Genomic DNA, 21,756 nt, shown 5'->3' on the forward strand with positions numbered 1-21,756 from the left:
AATGATTTTTCACTTTTAAAGTCATTTTTCAAATAATTTACAGAAGAATAAAAGGATAGTGAAAAACAACCTCAGTAGAAATTTAATAATAATTTAAACATAACAAATTTCTTTATATCAAGTGAAAATCAGGGCACACAAACATTGTAAAAGATGGAAGAACACTGTCATACCTCTTCTTAGTAAAATAAGGAAGTCCAAGTTCTTGCCACAAAATATTTTTGTATAGTCTGCCGTTTATACCTTTTTCCTTTATAAATTATTTCCTTTTTGCCCTTAGAAATATGTTGTTCATTCATTAATTCTTGAGTTTGAAGAAATTCACTTAAATTCTAGGAAATCATAATCTGAAAACTCAGTCTATTTCACTTACATGCTCAATTCCTCCATCAGCATTAGGGTCTAGACCAGCACCATCCAGTAGAAATACATTGAAACCCATATTTGCAACTTAAAATTTTCTAGTAGCCACATTAAAAAGTATAAACAGTTTATTTAGCCTATTGCATCCAAAATGTTATTTAACAGTTACTCAATATAAAAAGTATTAGAGAGATATCTTACATTCTTGTTTATCATGATAAGTCTTGGGAATCTGGTATGAATTTTATGCTTACAATCCATCTCAATTAAAACTAACCATATTTTAAGTACTCAATATTCTCATGTTGCTACCATATAGGACAGTGCTGGTCAAGAGGGTTACTGTTCCTTACCTTCATTTTCTGATTTCTCTAAGAAATGTGAAATGTCTTCCTCTTTGTTTCCTTCTCTTTGGGCATCATGGATGGAAAAAGGAAAATTATGAATTCCCAACTTTGTTCAATGAAAGAGAAAAACAGACAACAGAAATGGTATCTCCTTTTTTAGACCTTCTTGAAAGATGATCCAATACTTTGGGCAACACACTGAAAAATTGAAGGATGATTATTTGCTATTGTTCTGGGTGATTTCATCATTTCTTATTTGCTTTTTCTTCTTTTTTCAATCACAGTTGGAAATAATTGATGAATAATATTACAAAATTATTACTATGATGATGAAATTGCAAAATGTTTCAAGAAAACATTTTGTAGGAAATATAAGATTGCTCAGATCCTGCAATGTATCTTAGATTTAAAGGATGGACTTCCATGATAATTGCAAGATAGAATGACTTTTATTTTATTTAAAAAATAAGCACACATTCTCTTTTTTGTGTGTGAGACTTCTAAGGAAGAATAAAAGTCATGAAATATCAATTTTTGCAAATAGAACTGCTCAGAAGAGAAACTCAAAACTGCAATTGAGTCCAGTGGATTCTGGTGGTATACTGAGGATTAAATTACATTTATTAAACACCATGTGTGAAGAAAATTTCCAAGACACATTTTAAAATTCCCTTTTCCTTTTCAATAAGCCTCCATCTCACATCATAGACTTCCCAAGCTGTCTAACAAAAATTCCTTGAAAAACTTTTCCTTCACCCTATTCCATACACCTCTTGCTCTTCTCCAATCTTCCCGTTTTCACCTGGTTACGCATTACAAAACTCAAAAGAGCATGTCTGACAAGAAGGCCAAGGAAGCCAAGAAATGGTAGAGATCAAGTAAAAACTCTCTTTAGCAGGCAGGGGAGGGTATATGGTATGCCCTGCCCAACTGCATTTTTCTATTTTTGCCTTTAGACTATGCATAATAATTTACCTTTTGCAGTAGGGAATAACCAGACTGCATACAGTTGCATAATACCAAGACCACCAGAGAATTTCTAAGTGTTTCTGGTCCTTATAATCAACTTGTAGGCTGTCTTCTAGGCCGTGAAATTCCAGAAGTTACATAGACTCTAGAGTTTAAAAAGAAGATGATTTTTAAAAATTCCTTCTATGGATCAGACATTATGCCAAGAATTTTCCTGCATAACCACATTTAATCATCACTACAAGCCCTTGAATTGTCATTTCCTCCATTTTTACAAATGAGGAAATGGAGGCTCAGAATAATTAAATTATTTCTTAAAGTCTCACAAGCAAAAGGAATAATTACCTTAAGGGTCAAGTATCTTTCAGATTCTTACTTGAAAGCAACAAAACTCATTCTAGCTAGTATTAAGGGGGAAATGAATTATTAAAGGATATTTAGTATTTCATAGGTTCTCTACGAAAGCCAGAGAGTCAGGCTTGGAGACAACACTCAATTATTTCCCTGCTAGATTCTGGTGGGGAATCAACTACTGCTGCCAATGGGCATAGGCTCCACATTGCTTGTCACTGCCCCTGGATATGAGATATTAGTTCTAAGTCTTCTGCAGCTGTAGCCTCTCAAAGCAGAAGGACTCTGTTGATCTTGCTATTATAGCCTCCATTCTCTTTGGCCCCTCCTTCAGACTGCTCTCTTTCCTTTGGAAGACTCACGGTGGTTTGTCTGTTTCCTGGTGCCTAAATCATATGAGTACTCCTAGGAGGCAGGGAAGTTGGACAGGGACTTTCTGGCTTTCGCTTTGGGGAGATAGGATTCCTGAGATGGGAAGTTCTCCAAATAGGGAAAGACATTGGACAGCCAAAACAGCATGCCAAATAGCCATCACAGGACTCAAAATGACTTAGGTATAAAGATTTCATTTCACAGAGGAGAAAACCGAGTCCCGCTGAGCAGCTAACATGGGCCATGCTTATCTTCTTGTCTGGCAGCATGGCCATGCTTCCTAGTAATATTTTGACTGGGGAGCCTTAAAAGAAGTGGAAATTCACAGCAAAAGTGAGCCCTACCAGCTGTCCTCTGCTTACCTTATCACATTGGAATGTATTATGGAAACTTTTGCTGAACTTTTATCTGATACAAAAGGATGCATAACACATTTCTCCTTCAGAGTTGGTGAAAAGGGAAGTCTGTGCAAATGTCAGTTTGGAAAAATAAGGGTTTTCATGGAACATCCAGGTCAACCAAGTATTTTTTTGCGAGGTTTTAGGAACAGCAAAATCGGAGTTTTGAAGTACTTATCATTGCAATCATATCTTTTGGATTTTATTTAAGTTCACATATTTAGGGACTAAAAATCACCGAAAGGAAAAAATGTTCACCCTGAACACTGTCAATTATAAAACATTTGTTATTGATTATACACAGTGCAGCAATGATTTATTCAGAAAACTAATGTTGAAAAATCAATGTAGACATTAAAATTCAGTCACCTCACTACGTTGAATATATGAATAAATTGTAGATTATAGATCACATATTCATCTGTTCATCTGCATGATTTACAAGAGAGGCAGCAAGAGCATAGCAATACTCTGATTCATTAAGAGTTTGTATTTTATTTTAGAATAAAAATTAAAGGGGTCTGTCTGGATTAGAATATTCCTTCTAAATGAGGAATTCTTAATTTGCATTACATGAATGGCCTTGAGAAGGGTTCTTTAAATACCCTGAATGTATGTGTAAGAATTTGTGGGTGTTATGCCTACATGCATTTTTTTTTTTTCTGGGAAGAGATTTCAAAGATTTCATCAAGGTTCTCAAAGAGGTTTGTGCCATTTAAAATCTTAAGAAATTGATCCTTATAATCAAAACATTAGAGGGCTATTTTAGGTCACATATGTAACATAATATGCACTCACATTCAGGTCTCCTCTAACCCAGTCCTTATTTTAATGTTAACTTTAATTTAAATGAGGGATTAATTAACGTCCATTATTTACTAGGTCTCTTCCTCTACCTCCTTTTTGATAATACCTATACAAGACTTCTAACTGATCTTATTTGAGACTGAACTGGGATATTTGAAAATAGATTAGGACTAACAGAATCCTCATCAAAGAGAAAAAAATGAGGTCCCAAAGCACAGAGTAGTGTACTGTGAGCAAGCATGTAAGTGTTAAATTAATCACCAAACTTTTAGCAACCTTTCGATTTCATATAAAACCAAATCCCAGGATTTTTGTATTGGAGAGAAATTCTAAGCTGAGAATTCTTAGGAGGATAAGAATCATGTCTGTCTGGTTACTCCATAGTTCCCCAAAACCTAGCACAATACATGGCAAAGAGTGAGCCCTCAAAAAATACTTTTGAACTTAAATGAATTGAATTGCTTTGAAAGGGATTGAAATGAAAGCTGGCCTGTTAAGAATTTCAGGTAAGCCATAATTTAAAGTTATTTATGAAACTATCAAAGGTCACATGGTCATTTTTCTTTGACTTCTATATTTTTATAAATAAAAATCTCAGTCAACAATTCATTTATAATACCTTTTTATTTTATATGAATAATGATGCTATAGAAATGGAAAAGTGGTTAAATCTTTCATCAGGTGAAGGGTTGACCTTTAGGAAAGTATTTTTGTCCAGAAAAAATAGTATCCTGGAGCCTTGCTAAAGCAGGCAACTTGCTATAGAATTCAGGCCTGTCTTGGTCTTGGTCCAGGGGAATTCAGGGAGCACTTGATAAAACAGTTCATTATTCAGTAGCAACACTTAAATCACATGTCTCTATATTTTTAGATTTCATAAACCAGTAAGAATTTCCACCCCAAAGGATATTGGGGTTAGTGCTCATAGGACTATCAACTTTTCAAAAATGTTCAAGGGAAGACACTGAAACACAAAAATGTCCACACACTATCACCATCCTTTGTTTAAGAAACATCCTTTTACCAACAACTACACTGAAAGAACAATACTAATCTAGAATAAAGGACAGTCCTCTAAGTGGAATACATTTGGCTTTATGAAAATTTCACAATTTCCTTCTAAAAAATTTTACTTTGTGTTCTTTTGCTGCTGACTGATGAAAAAGCAGCACTGATCTACGGGCTGGCCTTTGGGAGCCATTGATTTAATTAAAGCTCTGTGGGTTGAGTTTTCTTCATGTCCTCTTCCACGCCCATTCTCCACTCTTCCCCACTCTACTCTGTTTCGGGGAAGTGGGTCTTCATGGACTTGTTCAGGTTCCCTCGCCCTCTGGCTTGTTGGATTCAGCCCAGAGGAAAACAGATGAGGAGAGGACACAAGGTCAGGGTACCAACCCCTTTTTAGCAATTTTATTTTTAAATAAATGCACATGCACATCTGTAACACATGAACTTTGTTCTTAATTGCGTACTTGACTGAATTTCCTGCTACTCTTTGATTACTTTCTGCTACAAAAGTGTTCTATGGATACTTTTTTAGGGCTTTAAAAGAAGTTAGAAAGTTTTAACAGTAAACTATTCTCTTTGAAAGAGATGGGATAAGGAAATTATTAATAATTTTTATTTTGCACTTAATCTAGGATTTACCTGCTTTACCTGATTTAATCCTCACAACAGCCTATCCACCCTCATAACCATCTCCTTCCGCTCTGCTGCACTGTCAGGCCTGTCAAGCCCAGCTCTCTGGGGCTCCGATCCCTGTCAGCGTCCCCTGCGGGATGCCTGGGAAGTGCTGCTCGGCCACTGCTCCCGCCTCTCAGTGGAAGGACTGCTCTTTCTTGCACAGCGACCCACCTGGCTGCTGGCCTTTCAATCAGTCAACAGCTGTGTATTGAGCTCCCACCAAATGTTCCACAGAGTCCTGACTGGCTGGTGTCTGCAGGAGCCTTTCTGAGGCGGCCTGTGGATTCAGAGGAGGGGTGGAGAAGTTGGCTCAGTCAGAGACCTTGAACCGGTTCTGAAGAGTGAAAGGGCCTTACATGGCTGAGGAAGCAGAGCGAGGTTATTGTAGGACAGAGAAATAGTGACTTAAAGGCAAGGGAAGGGACAAAGGTACCGGGATGGGGTAAATCAAGAAAAATGAACTTTAAAAAGCTATATTGATTTTCCTCTAGATTCTCAAATGAGGAGTCTCTGCAGCCAAGTGCAATGAATGTCCCATGATGATGGAGGAGGTTGTTGTGATGGGAGGAGCAGGGTGGGGGGTATATGGGGACCTCATATTTTTTGAGTGTAACATTAAAAAAATAAAGAAAGAAAGAAAAGAAAGGAAATCTACTCTTAAAATGTCTATAAATTTGTTCAACTTGTACATTCTGTCCACTTAAACATGCAGGCATCTTTACTGTAGTCAGTCTATTGAATTGTTAATAATCTTTAGTATTCTTTTAGTTTGATCACCTTGGTTACCGCAACTACATGCATTTAGACCATAGGCTTGGTAGAAAATTTTAAGACACAGAGTAAAAGTTAACTGGAATTAACATTCGGAAATCCACAGACACAGGCTCAATCCCCAAACGTCTGGATCTCACACATTTTCAGCATTCTGATATCATGTAACACATTATATATATCATATAGATTAAAAAATTCATCTGTCAATTACTTTAGCCACTGAGACAGTGTTCGTGTACGTGATAAAACAAATCGCATTACAGGCAGTATGTCCATACTTGCCTGGAAGTGGAATAAAAAGGAATGGCATAAGTCCTACCCTTCTGCTCTTCTGCCATTGCACCCTACAAACCAGGGGCAATGGCAGACTACACTTAGCATTTTTAGGGCTCCTGAGACCACATACCTACCTCAAAAATATCTTAATCCCATTTATTTGCTGACTTCTGAAATAGTCCTTGACTTAAATTTATTCTTTTGGTAAATAAGGGTCGCCTCCTATTTAGAAGTGTTTGCCTTTTAAGAGTTCTTCCAGACACTATTTTTTTTTATCTCACTGTGGATGTATTTATGGTTCTTTCCCTTAATGGAATGGGGGGAAATGTGAAGTAGAGAGTTATGACAAGTCACAACGAGGAGTGATAGCTTGCAGCTGGGGTAAAGGTGCAAAAGGCAGATGTTGGTTTCTTCACAGTTTGCTCGGGTGTCTCCCTATTCTATAACACATGACAACTTCCCAAATCTCTCTGTACAAAAAGTCCTGTTATTTAATAACAATCTTCAGTTAAGCCTGTTTCATTTGGTTTTGACTTAAAATGCTTTTGTCTTACTAGAAATGTTTGTCCCTCTTGGCCTGGGAAGTTTCAGATTTTTGGAGAAAATGACCTGGAGAAATGGATTAACTGATCTTACTAAGTTCTCCCTGGAAACAAGAGTCTAGCTGAGGGATTCCCAATCTTTTCTTAATAGTTTGACACATTGATGCCACCCCCTTTTGTTTAAAATGTAGTACAGCACGGCCTGTCTTTATCGCAAGTGTAAACACACTGTCAGAATTTTGTTTTGAGGTATGTTTTTGAGAATTTTCGGACCCCACATTTGAAATTATTGGAATCATTGTGGCATACTGAATATAATTGGTTCACGTGATCCCCTGAATTACTATTCTAGCCCAAGATGTTCATGCCCTAAAAGGCAGACTTTTAAGGAGATTATGTAGCTGTGTATGGCAGTGCTTTACCTAGGACCCAGGTTGGTCTTGAGACAAAGCAACATTTCTTTCAGTGGCAGGGCCCCACAGTTCAGCATACAGTACGGGCAATTACAGAAACTGAATGAATGCTTTATTTTGTTGACTGGTTCCATTTACCACCAGATGGCTCTATTGTAACATCAGGAAATGCGTACATATGTAAAATCGGTGGTCCTATAAACCAAAAAGGAAAAGCAAAGCAGAAGTTAGAACTTTAAAATATGTAGGAACACACTTCTTTCTTTACGGGGTTAATAGGAAGCAGCTGCAGCACTTGAGTGTTCACAAGTCAAAGGAGATGCCTAGAGAGGCTAAGGGAAGGGCAGAATCCTTGTACATGTTACATGTTCTATTTTAAGATTTCAGATTGCTTTGTGATTATTCATTAATTGCCAAAATATCCAAAGTGTAGTCAAAGCACTTGAGTGTCAGAAGGGCCTTTAGCTGTTTCCACACTTGTATACTCTTCAGCTTGTGGCTGAGGAGTCACTTTAGAACTATTGTGAGAGGTAAAGTCTCTGCATCTGCTGATTTGAGTGATATTAGCTATGCTCTGGGAAAGAATGATCTGATTCTAAAGCACACAACATTTTTCATTTCAAGGGCCTTTGCTTTAATGGAACTTGTGATTTTAAAAAAAGTGGAGATCAGTGGAAACAAGGGTTTCCGTGAGTTCAAGCTGACCCTGTTCCCCAAGATAGGTAACGGCTTAAAAATGTAGGCTTTCGGGGGGTGACTTTCCCATTAGGAAAGTGAAATGTTGGTCTTCTTAGAGTAAAGTCCCCTTTGGAGAGAAAAAGTTGTGGGTTAACCGATTATACCATGGGTGATTATATTTTAACTTTCTAAATCTCTCCATTGTCTGATCTAATATCAATATCTAACCTCCCTTTAAGTCCTAAACTAGTAAATAAGACTATTTTTCTATATTGTTTTGCTCTTTAAAGAGCAAAAGGGCTCTTAAAGAGGAAAAGGGGGGGATTTATGTGAGTTTATTAAGCCTCTCCTTAGACCATAAAGTTGTTTGAGATGTGCTAAGGAAACTATCCATGTCAAGAAAAGTAATACTCGATTATTGTTTTAAAGAAAGAATCCTTGGAAACTGGACATACGGCGTTTACTTTGGCACAGCTCAATGCCTTGGAAATGTGCCTGAAGGAAGCAGAAGAAAAGGCTAAATCCTTATCCGAGCAGGTAATACGTGTCATCTGGACTGGAAATACACGTTCCTGAGTATGCGGTATAGCAAATATAAATGTTAATTCAGGTTTTGACCTCTGGTCCCATTGATACATACACACCCAAACACACATGCACACATGCTTACACAAACACACGGCATTTATTTTGTTTGAAATACAATAATGATTTAAATCTGCATGAACCTTTTTCAGCATTAAAACATTACTTTCACGTTTATAGTTTCATTTTCATTCACTCAGTCTTTGAGTTAGTTAAGCAAGCCACCTTTAGGAGAGGGGATTTTCTGGAAAAGAAAGGAGTAGGTGCATTTTGAACTGATAAGCTCCCAGGTAAAATAAAACCCACAGAAACCACACAGGAGAAACATTCTTGAGTTATTTGAAGAATAGAGTAATCTGAGAACTATTTTAAAACACACTCTTGGGAGAAAGTTTTTGAAATTCACAGCAGCAAAGCAGATCATGGGTTGAGCCAGGGCCATACAGAGCAGCCTGGGCACAATATCAGGTGTGCTGTGTATATAGCACACCTAATAATAATTTCAGAGGCAGTGAGTGTGGACAGCAGTCAAACTTGGACCTGGGGCTGGACCATTTCACAATGTGATCACACTTTGTAAACAGTTTACAAGTAACAATCCCCTTGTTATAGTCACTCTTTCCCTCTGGATGAAGGGTCGGGGCACCAGAGGGCAAAGCGCCTGTGTCTGGGTCACCTACTTTGGCATAGGGTACCGATGCTCATTTTTGGTGGTAGTCATTGAAGGAAAAAGGACAGAAGAAATCCCTGAATTTCTATAAACATTAATTTCTCATGGATGGACACATTTTAATAATAATATATTTTAGAAACTTCTGAAAAAAAATTCTGAGATTTCTTTTTGTAAGTAAACTAGTAACTCTGTATAGTAAAATCCGATTTTACTATAAAATTAACATACAAGTGGCCTCTGTTTCTTTTTCCAAAAATGCATCTCTTAATCTGGGTTGTGTTTATGGTTTATTCACCAGCTGAGCTTATGCACAGGGTCACTAGGGAACTGTCAGTTAATGAAAGTATGTTCCCCTAGTCCTGGACCCTTTGAAGAGAGTTTTCACCTCAGCCATATGCTGCAGCCCTGCTTGCCACCAAGTCTTTTCTCTAAAACAAATAAAAACAGGCCTTAAACTGTGGCAAATTTGTGAGTTACAAAGAACATAATGATAAACATGAGGTACCATTTCAAGAATAAAAGGATTGCAGAGCCTCCAACAAGAAAGAGGTCTTCTAGCTTGTATTAGGTTGCACTAAGATATACATATTCCTTTTGTAATTGGATGGCTTTTAATTATTCCTCACTTAAAACAGCAGAATTCAATTCAACCATAATAATACTCATACTTTTTTCTTTATAAACTATTTTGATCCTATACAAATACCTCCTAATATTTGAGATTCTTAATGTGATGATTCCTTAATGTAACACCAAACAATTAAATACATTTAGTTTTTCCAGTGTTTAGCAGATTAAACATATAAAATGGAAACTGGATTTCACTCAACTTCTTGCCTACCTACTAAGAGTAAGATACTGCTAAGGTGTTTTGGGAAGATAGACATATAAACCAGGGTTTCTGTATCCAAGTAGATCATAGCTGAATAGATTCATTGGAAGGGCTGTAGAGGGAAAATTGGCATTTTTATGGCCCCAAGATAAACAGCACAATTGCTTTAATTTGCAGGGTCTGTGTATGATATTCTCCTGAGGTATTGTCCTTGAGGTTGCCAAATTTGCATAACCAAGTGTATTTAATTGGAAGTTGACAATGGTTTGAGAAAAAGGAGAGTAGGATGTGCAAAGGCACATTACAGACATTTTCAATATTCCATTTTTAATAAGTTGAGCATTTTATGAAATTTGGCTGTCTCCACTGTTACTGTTGAAACAGGTTAAGTAAATACAGACATTGTTCTCAAAGGATTTAATCCTGAGGGTTTTGCTTTCTCCAATGTTTTAATTTAGTTTTAACCTTGAAAATATAAGAACGGTAAGAGCTTTCTTCCTTCCCACCCTCCACATTTTTAAAAATTTGAAATGATGTTTTTAAAAAAAAATAGGGTGAGAGAAAACAAGGGAAGGGTAAGGAGACTTTTCTTAAGGCTAAATTATAAGTATATTTCAGAATGGAGTACCTATCCCAAACAAACCAAACATTTGTCCACTGGGTGCCACTGTCTTCTTTACCAGGCTGTGCCACTGAGGGACTGTAGAAGGATAAATTGGCTTTAGTATTTTTAAAAAATTGATTACTATGTATGTGTGTTCGTGTGTATGTGTTTGAAGGACTATTTTTGCCTGCTGTACAAGTGAGGGCTTCTTTCAAATGTCTTTAATGTAGTAGTTTTCACCAAGTCATTGAGGATGCTCTCTTGCTTTCACTGGTAACCTAGATCATGTGTGTCATCCCTGCTGAGGAAGACTTGCAGATGGGCCAGCCTGGTGGGTTGCAGGGCAGCAATTCAACTGGACAGAGTGAGAAATCTTCATAAGTACCCACCTCTTGCCCTGGGTTATAACAGTAAATAATACCTCAAAACATTACCAAGTTTTGCCAAAGAAAATGCTTTACTATATTTACTGAAAGTTAAGATCAGTATGACTAGAAAGTGGGTAGTAGATAAAAGAGAGGAAGGGGAAGAGGAAAGTGAAGAAAAGTATTAGGAAAGAGAGAAAAAAGGAAAACAGTTTCACAAGAGGCTGGTTTTACTTGTGTGCTGTCTTGTATTACCAGTGCTTATGGGGGGAACAAAGAAAGGGACTCTGGTGAGCTGCACTCTATGCCCATACACAAACAGATAGATCCCACGGCCTTGGTGCAAAGAAGGAGGTAGGAAAGTGTCAGGGAAAACCACAGTTTCCCAGAGGAGTATGTAGATCCAACACCTAAACTCAGAGAGACCTGAGGCACGTTCCTGGGGCGACTCTGCCTCTAGCAATAACGGCCCTCAGCGTCCTTCACATTCCCTGGAGGCTTGCAGCTCTCAGCGTCAGGTACTGGGGAGCGCTCAGGCTTGGTTCCGGCTCTACTGGCTGCTAGCTTTATGACCTTAGAAGTTCACTTCTGAGCCTCAGTTTTCTCATCTAGAATGGAGGTAAACATGTGAGTTTCATAAATTTCTTAGGAGGATTAAGTGACACAAGTATCTGGCTCTTAGTAGGTGCTCAATAATGTTAATGTAGTTCCACTCTTGCCAGCAGTCATAACAAAACTGTAGGATTCTCTTGATGTCTTGAGCGAACCACAGTCCCAACCAATCACAAAAGTCCGTTTTCTCTCCCTCTCTCTCATAAATATGTTTGTGTATGTGTAAGAAATTTCTTTTTTCTTGGTCTCTCAAACATTTGAAAGATGGCTCAATTTGTAACCAAAGCAGTTTTTCTCTAGCACAAGTCCTCCCGCATGCCCCCTCATGCGAGCTTGGCTAGCTCTTTGTTTTAACTTTTAATTTTACTAACATTTCCCTTCTTAACCATTTTCAAGGGTACTGAATTAATTACATTCACAAATATTGTGCCATCACCATCACTGATACTCATTTCCCCAATTTTTTATCACCTCAAACCTGCCCCCCCCCCTCCCCCCAATCTATATCTATTCCTTGCCTCAGTGAAGTTGCTTTGACTTCTTTTAAGTATTTGGTATAAGTGAGCTTATACAATGTTTCTGGCTTGTTTCCCTCAGCATGATGTTTTGAAGTTTCATCCATGTTGCAGCTTGTCTCTGAACTTCATTCCTTTTTACAGCTGGATAATCCTCTATTCTATGTATATAACACATTTTGTTGATCTGTTCATCTGTTGATGGACACTCGGGTTGCTTCTACCTTTTCACAATTATGAATAACATTGCTGTAAACATTGGTGTACAAATGTCTGTTCCAGTACCTGCTTTCAGTTCTTTGGGGTATATACCAAGAAGGGGGATTGCCAGGTCATACGGTAATTCTATTTTCAACTATCTAAGAAATTGCCAAACTGATTTCCACAGTGGCTGTGCTGTTTTACCATGCCACCAGAAATATGTGTGTTACTATTTCTCTGCATTGTTAACACTTATCTTCTTTTTTCTTTCTAATAATAGCCATCCTAGTGCATAGAAAGTGGTGTCTCATTGTGGTTTTGATTTGCATTTTCCTGTTGACCAGTGAAATTGAGCATCTTTTCATGTGCTCATTATCATCTGTAAATCTTCTTTGAAGAAATGGCTGCTCAAGTCCTTTACATATTTTAATTGGGCAATTTGTCTTTTGTTGTTGACTTTTCCACCAAGGCTTTCTCTTCTACTCTTTCTCAGCTCTTCATTTGGCAAAGTGTCTTAGTCAGCCAAAGGAGTGCTGATGCAAAGTAACAGATATCCGTTGGGTTTTATAAAGGGTATTTATTTGGGGTAAAGGCTTACAGTTACAAGGCCCTAAAGAGTCCAACTCAAAGTTGGTATCTCACCAAAGTCAGTTGCCACGTATTGAAGCAAGATAGTTGCCAATATCTATAAGGGTTCAGTCTTCCTCTCTCTCAGCTACAGGCTGGCATAGAGCTTTTCTCTCTTCCTGGGGCCGCGGGATCAAATCTCTCTCTTCTTCTGTGTCATGACAAAGTTCTCTCCTCTGGCATTATGGAGCTCTCTCTTCTTGTGTAACATCTTCTGTGTCTTTGAGTGGTTGAATCAAAGCCTTAATCTTAACATAATTTAATCAAAGACATTTCAGCTGAATCTAATACAATCAAAGGAACTCACACCCAGAGGAACAGACCAGTTTACAAGCATATTCCTTATCTTTTTTGGAGTTCATAAATAATCTCAAACTGCCACACAAAGGGACTTAAGTTCTTTAAACTTGCTCTTTCTTTCTGTTTCATCTCTTAGAACATCTGTCAGTTTCTGTCTGCTCTCTAATTCTGCCCAGACTGGGAGTTGAATGTAGAGGAATGAGCAGAACTGGTACCTTGTAACTTCAGGATTTTCTTCGGCGAGCTGGGGAGTAGAGGGATCTGCGATCATTTCCTCGTTGAGAAAGTGAATCTAGTAAAAGTCATGTAGTCAGAATTAGCTTCAGATGCATTCTGGATATTTTATCTAGGAAAATACTAGTCACATATTAAGTGTACAGTGGGCACTAGCTAGATGAGCTATTTCATAATGTGATACAAGGGCTAAGAGGTGGGTGGTGTTTCTCCCCAGGTAGGGAAGATGGTGCATCATGAGGGCCCCATCAGACCCACACATGACATGGCAAAAAGTCTCTTTATGGTCTTTTGAGGATTTCTTAGGATATTCTACTTACAGGATCATGTCATCTGTAAATGCAAATAATTTTACTTCTTACTTTCCAATCCAGATGCTTTTTTCTTGCCTAATTGCCTTGGCTAGATGACAGTAGACATCTTATTCTTTTTCCTGATCTTTGGGGAAAAGCTCTCAATCTTTTATCATTAGTATGGCTTTAGCTATACAATATACTAAACTTTAGCTATGAGGACCTTAATCAATTTTGGAAGTTTCCTTATATTCCTCTTTTATTGAGTGTTTTGTTTTACCAGAAAAAGGTGTTGGATATTCTCTGCTTTTTCTGCATCTATCCAGAAAATCATGTAGTTTTTGTCCTTTATTCTATTAATTTGGTATATGACATTGATTGAGTTTTGTATGTTGAATCAACATTTCTGCATTCCTGGGATAAATCCTACTCAGTTATGGTATATAATCTTTTTAATATGCTTCTAGATTTATGGTCTTCAGGAGCATAAAAATAGGCTTCAATATTATTCTTTCCATAAAGAGGCAATTATTGGTGATATTCAAAATGCAGGGAAATGTCAATGCAGAAGAATATAGTAATTTTCTTTCTCAATTTTTGGAAAATTGTGAGCTTTTTTCTTACCTCCTGGTAATAGCCCATATGCCATCAGGGCATAATTTTTTTGCTTGCCTAAGGTCCAACATAAAGCTAGAATTCCAGCATCCTCACATTGTAGCTAATCTGACTATGTTATATATAAGGAACATTTCTTCTTTCACTTTTATCTCTGGGATCCCCCTGCCTTGGGCCCTCCCCAAGTTTAGAGAATAACGGAAGCAATGATAGAGAAAAAGCATGAACTCCTGAAGCCTTGAGGTCTAAGTTAGTATCCTTTAGAAATATACACCTGGGACCAGACCCCTGGAATGCATTGTTAATGGTGGACAATGAGTGAAGGAAATAACATTTATTAAGCACCTATATAATTCCAGGTAGCTGCTTAGATTTATAGACACCTCATCTGATCCTCCCAATAATCTTATGAAGGGCAGTTTTAGAAAAATTCCCATTTACTATTGAGGAAACAGGACTTAAGAACATTAGCGTTAATAAATGGTGAAGCTGAAGCTGGTATTGCAGCCCAGGTATGATTAAAATTCAAAGCCCCTATTCTTAAAAGTAAGTGGTCTTAGTCCAACAGCCATTTTAATGGAGAACCAGAAGGATTTACCTTGGTTCTCAATCTGGAAATTAGAAGGCTTGTTAAACGGATTGCTGGGCCCCACTCCCAAGGTTTCTGGTTAGGTAGATCTGGGGTGGAGGTCAGGAATTTGCTTTTCTAACAAGTTCCCAGGTGATGCTGATCCAGCTGATTCAGAAACCACATTTTGAGGGCCACTATTCTTGCTTAAGCATCAGGAAACAGCTATTAGAGCAGACACTACCACCATCTTTCTTAGGTTTGATAATGATGACTTCCAGAAAAGACTTTTATATGAAGCCTTCTCCCCATATCTACCAAGCGTTTCTGATGCTGCCATATTCTAAGCCTTCTGAATAAGGTGGCGTCACCCTTGCCCTGTGCTCCCCATCTGCATGGGAATTGATTACATCAGCTAGGATAAAGCTCAGACACATAAAACAGACAGCCCCAATAAGGGTGGTTTAACCAAGAGAGAAGTTTGTTTTTCACTTATATAAAGTAAGTCTGAAAATAGGCAACCCAGCACAGGCATGACAGCTTCACAATGCTGGGAGACCTGCTGTCCCTTCTACTCTAAGATCAAAGATGCCTGCAGCTGCAGCCATCCTATTCACATTTCAGACAGCACGAAGAAGGAAGAGGCACGTGCAAAATAGAGATGGGCAACTGCTGGCTGAGCATTGATTTTAAGAGCTTTCCTGGAAACCTCATTTAATAAATTATTATACCTTATTGACCACTGCTGTCTTCATGGGGCTGAGAAATGTGGGTATTTAGCAGGGCACACTGCCACCCCCACTAGTATATTTTTTGTGTGTGGTTTTTTTTTTTTAATAAGGAGGGCAGAAAGAATATCGAGTTGGCAAATAGCAATTCCTGTGTCTCTGATCCAAGCCCCTGACCACACTGCTGCCTTGCCCTGTCCTATGCCCAGTAGACTGTGTGACCTTCACCAGGTTCTGCCATTTCAATGCTCTACTGTGTCAAGTTTGTGTCTGTGAAGATATTGATGTTCTTGGGGCACTCATATATAGAGAGTCATATTATATGGGGCATGTTTGTTTCAACATCTCAAACTGAGGCAAATGAAATGAGTTGTCTTCATTTCTTGATTCATAAAAGCCCTGACATAATAGAAATAAAAATAAAAATAAACAAATAAATAAATAACAACAACAAAAACCCCTGACATAATGATAATGAATGCCCTTTAAAGATAAATTAGCAATTGGATACCCTTTTGATGTGGAAAAGTTGTAGGAAGCATACACAAAAAATTATTGTTCCTAGAGCCCTATACTCCAGTTTGCAGGGAGAATCTCAGCAATACAGAAAGCCAAGTGCCAAGTTAGAAGACGATGAAAAGAGCTGTATTCTAAAATTTCCTTCCTTGTAGGAGTCACATGCTAAGGCGTTCTTGAAACCTAAGAGATGGGAACATGTTATCTTTGATCATTATTTGAAGAAAGAAAACTGATTGGTATGTTATCAGAATGAACAAGAAAGTTAAGGATATCTGGGAGCGGGGAATCAAGAGAGGGAACAGTTCAGATGTGAAGAGGGCTTGTGTCTCTTCTAACTGGCTCTCCTACCAGCATATTGCAAAAATCCAACATGACACATTGATGGCTTTGCAGGTTGGTCAAAGTCATGACCAAGGCAAGTTTCTCTTGATTTTTTTTTTCATGACAGCACACATTCATTCATTTGATAAGTATTTACTGAGGACCAAGCACTATGGAAAGAGTTGGAGATACAGTTGTAAAGACCAACAAAGTCCCTGACTCAAAGAAAGCCACTCTAGAGAGGGGGCACAGATAATAAATAAATACACATCTATAATATACAGTGCTTTGGTTAGTGTAAGTACTTTATGGGGCCATGCTAGTGGTCTGTGGGACCACTTTGGATCTTAAAATTCCTTTGGAATGACTAGTTACTGAGAGTGAACCCTTGGCCTTCAGAAGATGGTGATTGTGGCTGTGTGCATGTGTGTGTGTGCCTGTCGATGTTATTCCTGTTGTTCTTGACAGTAAACAATGCAGAATAAGGCCAAGTTATTGTTCTAGATTAGCTCCAGATACTTGGGACTCAGGTGTTCTTTTCAAGATGTAGTTTCCAAAGAAAAATGAGACATTTCTTTTTAGGATATATTGGCTGTAAGTAATAAAAATATGCCATAAACAATGAAACGTGGATCAAATGGCAGTTGGTGGAGGTAGGAGGAAATAAATCATAGGAGTAGAAAAGAGAGGATTCTGATACGTTAGTTTCTCTGGGGAGTTTTTAAAACGTGGCCAATATTTAGCCCTAATTCTTTAGCATGTGTATTTTTATAAAACTTGGAGTAGAAACAAACAATTTTTAAAAAAATGAAAATGCTGCTACATTTTAAATGTAAATTTAGTCCAGGCCTGCATCTTACTTCATGTCAAGTTCTGTGTTATTGCTGCTGTTGTTTTTTCTGGTGGGGCTGAGAGTGGTGGTGTTTTTGCTTTCAGCTTTTAGAATGACTTTTATTCCTCTTAAAATAGTGAAGTTGTGAGTTAGAACTCAGAACCAGGCTTATGGATCCTTTACCAATACCATTTCTTCAGATGTGGAGAAACACAATGGATGGCTCTTATTTATTTGATATCTGGGAATTGAATGACTCTTCCAAATTATCTTTTACCCATAACATTTAATATAGAAACAAAAAACCACAACCAGAATGTTGTATATGACTTTATTTATTTATTTTTTATTTATTTCTCTCCCCTTCCTCCCACCCCTCTACCCCCCCAGTTTTCTGCTCTCTGTGTCCATTCGCTGCGTGTTCTTCTGTGACCGCTTCTATCCTTATCAGCGGCACCAGGAATCTGTGTTTCTTTTTGTTGCATCATCTTGTTGTGTCAGCTCTCCGTGTGTGCAGTGCCATTTTTGGGCAGGCTGCACTTTCTTTTGCACTGGGCGGCTCTCCTCACGGGGCGCACTCCTTGCATGTGGGGCTCCCCTACGTGAGGGACACCCCTGCATGGCAGGGCACTCCTTGCATGCATCAGCACTGCACAAGGGCCAGCTCCACATGGGCCAAGGAGACCTGGGGTTTGAACTGTGGACCTCCCATGTGGTAGGCAGGTGCCCTATCCATGGGCCAAGTCCACTTCCCTGTATATGACTTTTAATAACCAAGAAATTATTCATCATTTTATACCTAAGGCTTGAAAATAAATTTTCTTATTTTCCACTTTGCACCTCTTAGTACAAAATTAGTACTTAGTTCAAAAGTCTATGTTCTCTTTAGTTTAGGAATAGGAAGCACAGAAAGACTAGAAGAAATGTAGCTCTCCAGTAAATATTTAGATGTTGAATATGTGTATTGAATGGCTAAAAATTATTTGATGCCTACTAAGATTGCCAAAATAATGTTCTGGTTCTTTTTCATTGTTTAAATGCAACAGTGAGTCCCTTGATGTCAAGTTTATTTGAAATAAGTAATGTGCCCTTGGTAGGAGTATTCATTTCTGCAAATTCTCAGAAATTATGCTTGATATGCCAATCTGAAATCATGAGCTTTTGTGAATGAGTTTTTGTTTTCCATTCTATTTTGAAGTCTGCTTTAATGCCATAAAATCACAAGCAGTCTGTTTGACCTGGAATGAATTTCCTTATCACCATGAAACCTAATTATAGGGAACTTCATTAAACAATTTAGTTAGCTGTGCTTCCTGTTGATTATATGGCAGAAGGGTGCCCGCTTTCAAAACAAACAAACAAACAAACAACCTCCCATTTAAGCAGATGTCAATCTCTACCCAGTTACTGAGTTGTTGGCATATATTGGGAGCCTCAAAGAATGTAAGGGAAAAAATACAAGCTGAAGAGTTGTGAGTTGTTTTGAATAGAGTCAAGCACAGTGACAAAGCAGCTTCTGTTGTTAGTGTTGTTGCTGGAGAGAAGTGTGGACTATGGCCTGTTACATAACTAAAGACTTCCCTTTTGCTGGTAAATGTCAAGATCAAACAGAGGTCAGTTTGAAATAGCTGACCAGGTGCTATTAAATGTGACTTTCTCGGCTATGACAGACCAAAAGCTCTTGTCCCTTAAGAGTAATGGCTTTGCTGATAAGAGTAGATGTCTTTATGTGTGGACTTAAATGGGTATTTTCCCCATCAGGTTTTCTCTGAAGTTGTAAACTACCTTTCCCTTTGTTTAATGTCTACAAACAAATTAGTAAATTAGGTATATGCTTTTGTGCAGTTATTTATGCATTCAATAAGTATTTATTGAATCCTAACTATGAGGTAGGCATTATGCTACGTACTTCCATGTATGTTAGCTCAAGTGTTTCTCCTAACAACTCTGGAAAATTACATCTCCATTTTGCAAATGAGGAGAGCTACTTTGTGGGTCTAAGACCTTTTTATATACTCTTTCAATACACGTTCTCATGGGGATCTGGTTTTCTAGCACCCAATCTGCTGAAAAGAACCCAAGTCTTAATCTTCAGTGCTGATCTTCTTCCTGAACCCAGACCTCGATATCAAATTGCCTACTGAACAGCTCCATCAGGGTTTTCACCATCAATGCATGCTCCGCCTTTCCTAAATTCAACTTACTTTATTGCAAAAAGCTTGTGCCTTCTCTCACATCCCCCAGCCCAGTAATAAGTGCCACCAATCACCCTGTGGCTACATCAGAAATCTGTGCTGCTTTGATTCTCTCCTCTTCCTTGCACATCCAATCAGTTGCTAAATACTATGAATCATACCCCCAAAATTGTCCCTGAATCCATCCTCTCTCTCTACCATCACTGCCTTGTCCAGGCCACCATCTGCAGCAGTCCCCTGACTTGTCTTCTTACCCTCATTATGGTCCTTGTTTAATGGCTTCCCAACACTACAGCCAGAGTGAACATTCTAGAACACAGATCTGATCATATTTCCCCTCAATTTAAAATCCATAATTAGTCTTCTTTTACTGTCAGGGTCAAATTTATATTCTTTAAAAGAACTTATAATGCCATTTGTGCCTTCTTGTTTCTTCAACTTTACCTTGTACTACTCCATATATATCACTATTAAACCAACTCTAAAGAAATACTTTCAGTTTCTTGATTGTACCATATTCTTTCTTATATTTCTCATCTAAGAGAGGGTAAATTTTAATTTGTATACCCTGTTCCCTCTACCTAGAATTTTGCTGCTCTATTCTTACCACTTCCTCTCAACCCAAACTCCTCTTTTTAGATTTTTCAACTGGGTGTCACTTTCTCCAAACACTTTTCTTTCTCCTTCAAGTTTGGGTTAGATCTCTTTCCTAGATACTCCCAATCTCTCTTCTACCTCCTCACCAATTATAATTTTCTGTCTCTCTCATTACACCAGATGTACCATGGATGCAGAGACCATAACTGTCTATTTGGTTCATAGTTGCATCTGTAGTAAATGAAGTTCAGGCCAGTAACTCCCTGGGGGTCCCAAATCTGGTTAGGACTCTTTCACTGTCTCTCTGATGCCAAGGTTCATGCTTTGTCATTATACCATTCAGAATTGACCCATAGGCAATGGGGAACCATTGAAGAGTCTGAAGGAGGCATGGTTACATTGGCATTCTAGAGAGAAAACTCTGAGGGTAGTGAGACAGATTTGAGATGAGACCAAAGTCAGGCATCCAAATTTGTAGAGTCTTGCAAAATTCAGTTTAGAAATGATAAGGCCCTAAATCAGTGGTAGTAAGAAGGAGAAAGAGACAAGAAACATTTATGGGCTCTAGTTGGATTTGGTGATTAATTAGATGTGAGAATTGAGTGAAAAGTAGTTTTTATTAAAAAAAAGATTTATTTATTTATTTATTTCTCTCCCCTCCCCTCCCCCCCAACCCCCGTGGTCAGTTCTCTGTGTCTATTTTGCTGCGTCGTCTTTTTTGTCCGCTTCTATTGTTGTCAGCGGCACCGGAATCTGTGTTTCTTTTTGTTGTGGAATCTTGTTGTGTCAGCTCTCCGTGGGTGCAGCACCATTCTTGGGCAGGCTGCACTTTCTTTCGCGCTGCGCAGCTCTCCTTATGAGGCACACTTCTTGCGCGTGGGGCTCCCCTACGCGGGGGACACCCCTGCATGGCATGGCACTCCTTGCGGGCATCAGTACTGCACTTGGGTCAGCTCCACATGGGTCAAGGAGGCCCGGGGTTTGAACCGTGGACCTCCCATGTGGTAGACGGACGCCCTAACCACTGGGCCAAGCCCGCTTCCCTGAAAAGTAGTACTGAAGACGGATCCCAAGTTGCAGGTGACTGGGAAAATGTGGTTAGCTCAACTATCTTATATTTGAATCATTAGATGTTAAAGATGAGTCGTTTCATATGGAAGGCTCCATGCAAGCTCAGTTTACCACCTATGCTCTGTAACTCCTGAGAGCTTTATGATTTATATTTCCACGTGATTTATATTTCTACATTCAGCCTTCTGAATCTTGCATTCTTTTCATACTAAATCAAAAGCTTAACCCTTTTATTAGAAATCAGTTTTTCTTCTTCCTATTTTTTCAGTCCTTGGACCTTCAATGGAGAAAATTTTGGATGGCCATGGGTTTTTGTTTTAGTTTTTTTTTAAAGATTTATTTTTATTTTTATTTTTATTTTAATTCCCCCCCTCCCCCCGGTTGTTGGTTCTCTGTGTCTATTTGCTGCGTCTTGTTTCTTTGTCCGCTTCTGTTGTCGTCAGCGGCACTGGGAAGTGTGGGCGGCGCCATTCCTGGGCAGGCTGCACTTTCTTTC

At 38.4% G+C, this 21,756-nt stretch overlaps 1 protein-coding gene across 1 annotated transcript in view; it reads left to right on the plus strand.

The window, feature by feature from the left end:
* The window catches only part of CCDC192 (coiled-coil domain containing 192), a 229,482-nt gene that overhangs the window by 42,147 nt on the left and 165,579 nt on the right, over window positions 1–21,756 (plus strand). The window contains exon 3 of the mRNA XM_023584453.3: window positions 8,403–8,510. Within this exon, the coding sequence (XP_023440221.2) occupies window positions 8,403–8,510 (108 nt within the window). The remainder of the gene's footprint in view (window positions 1–8,402; window positions 8,511–21,756) is intronic.

Source organism: Dasypus novemcinctus, chromosome 2 (assembly GCF_030445035.2).
Source record: "Dasypus novemcinctus isolate mDasNov1 chromosome 2, mDasNov1.1.hap2, whole genome shotgun sequence".
In the NCBI taxonomy this organism is placed as follows: Eukaryota; Metazoa; Chordata; class Mammalia; order Cingulata; family Dasypodidae; genus Dasypus; species Dasypus novemcinctus.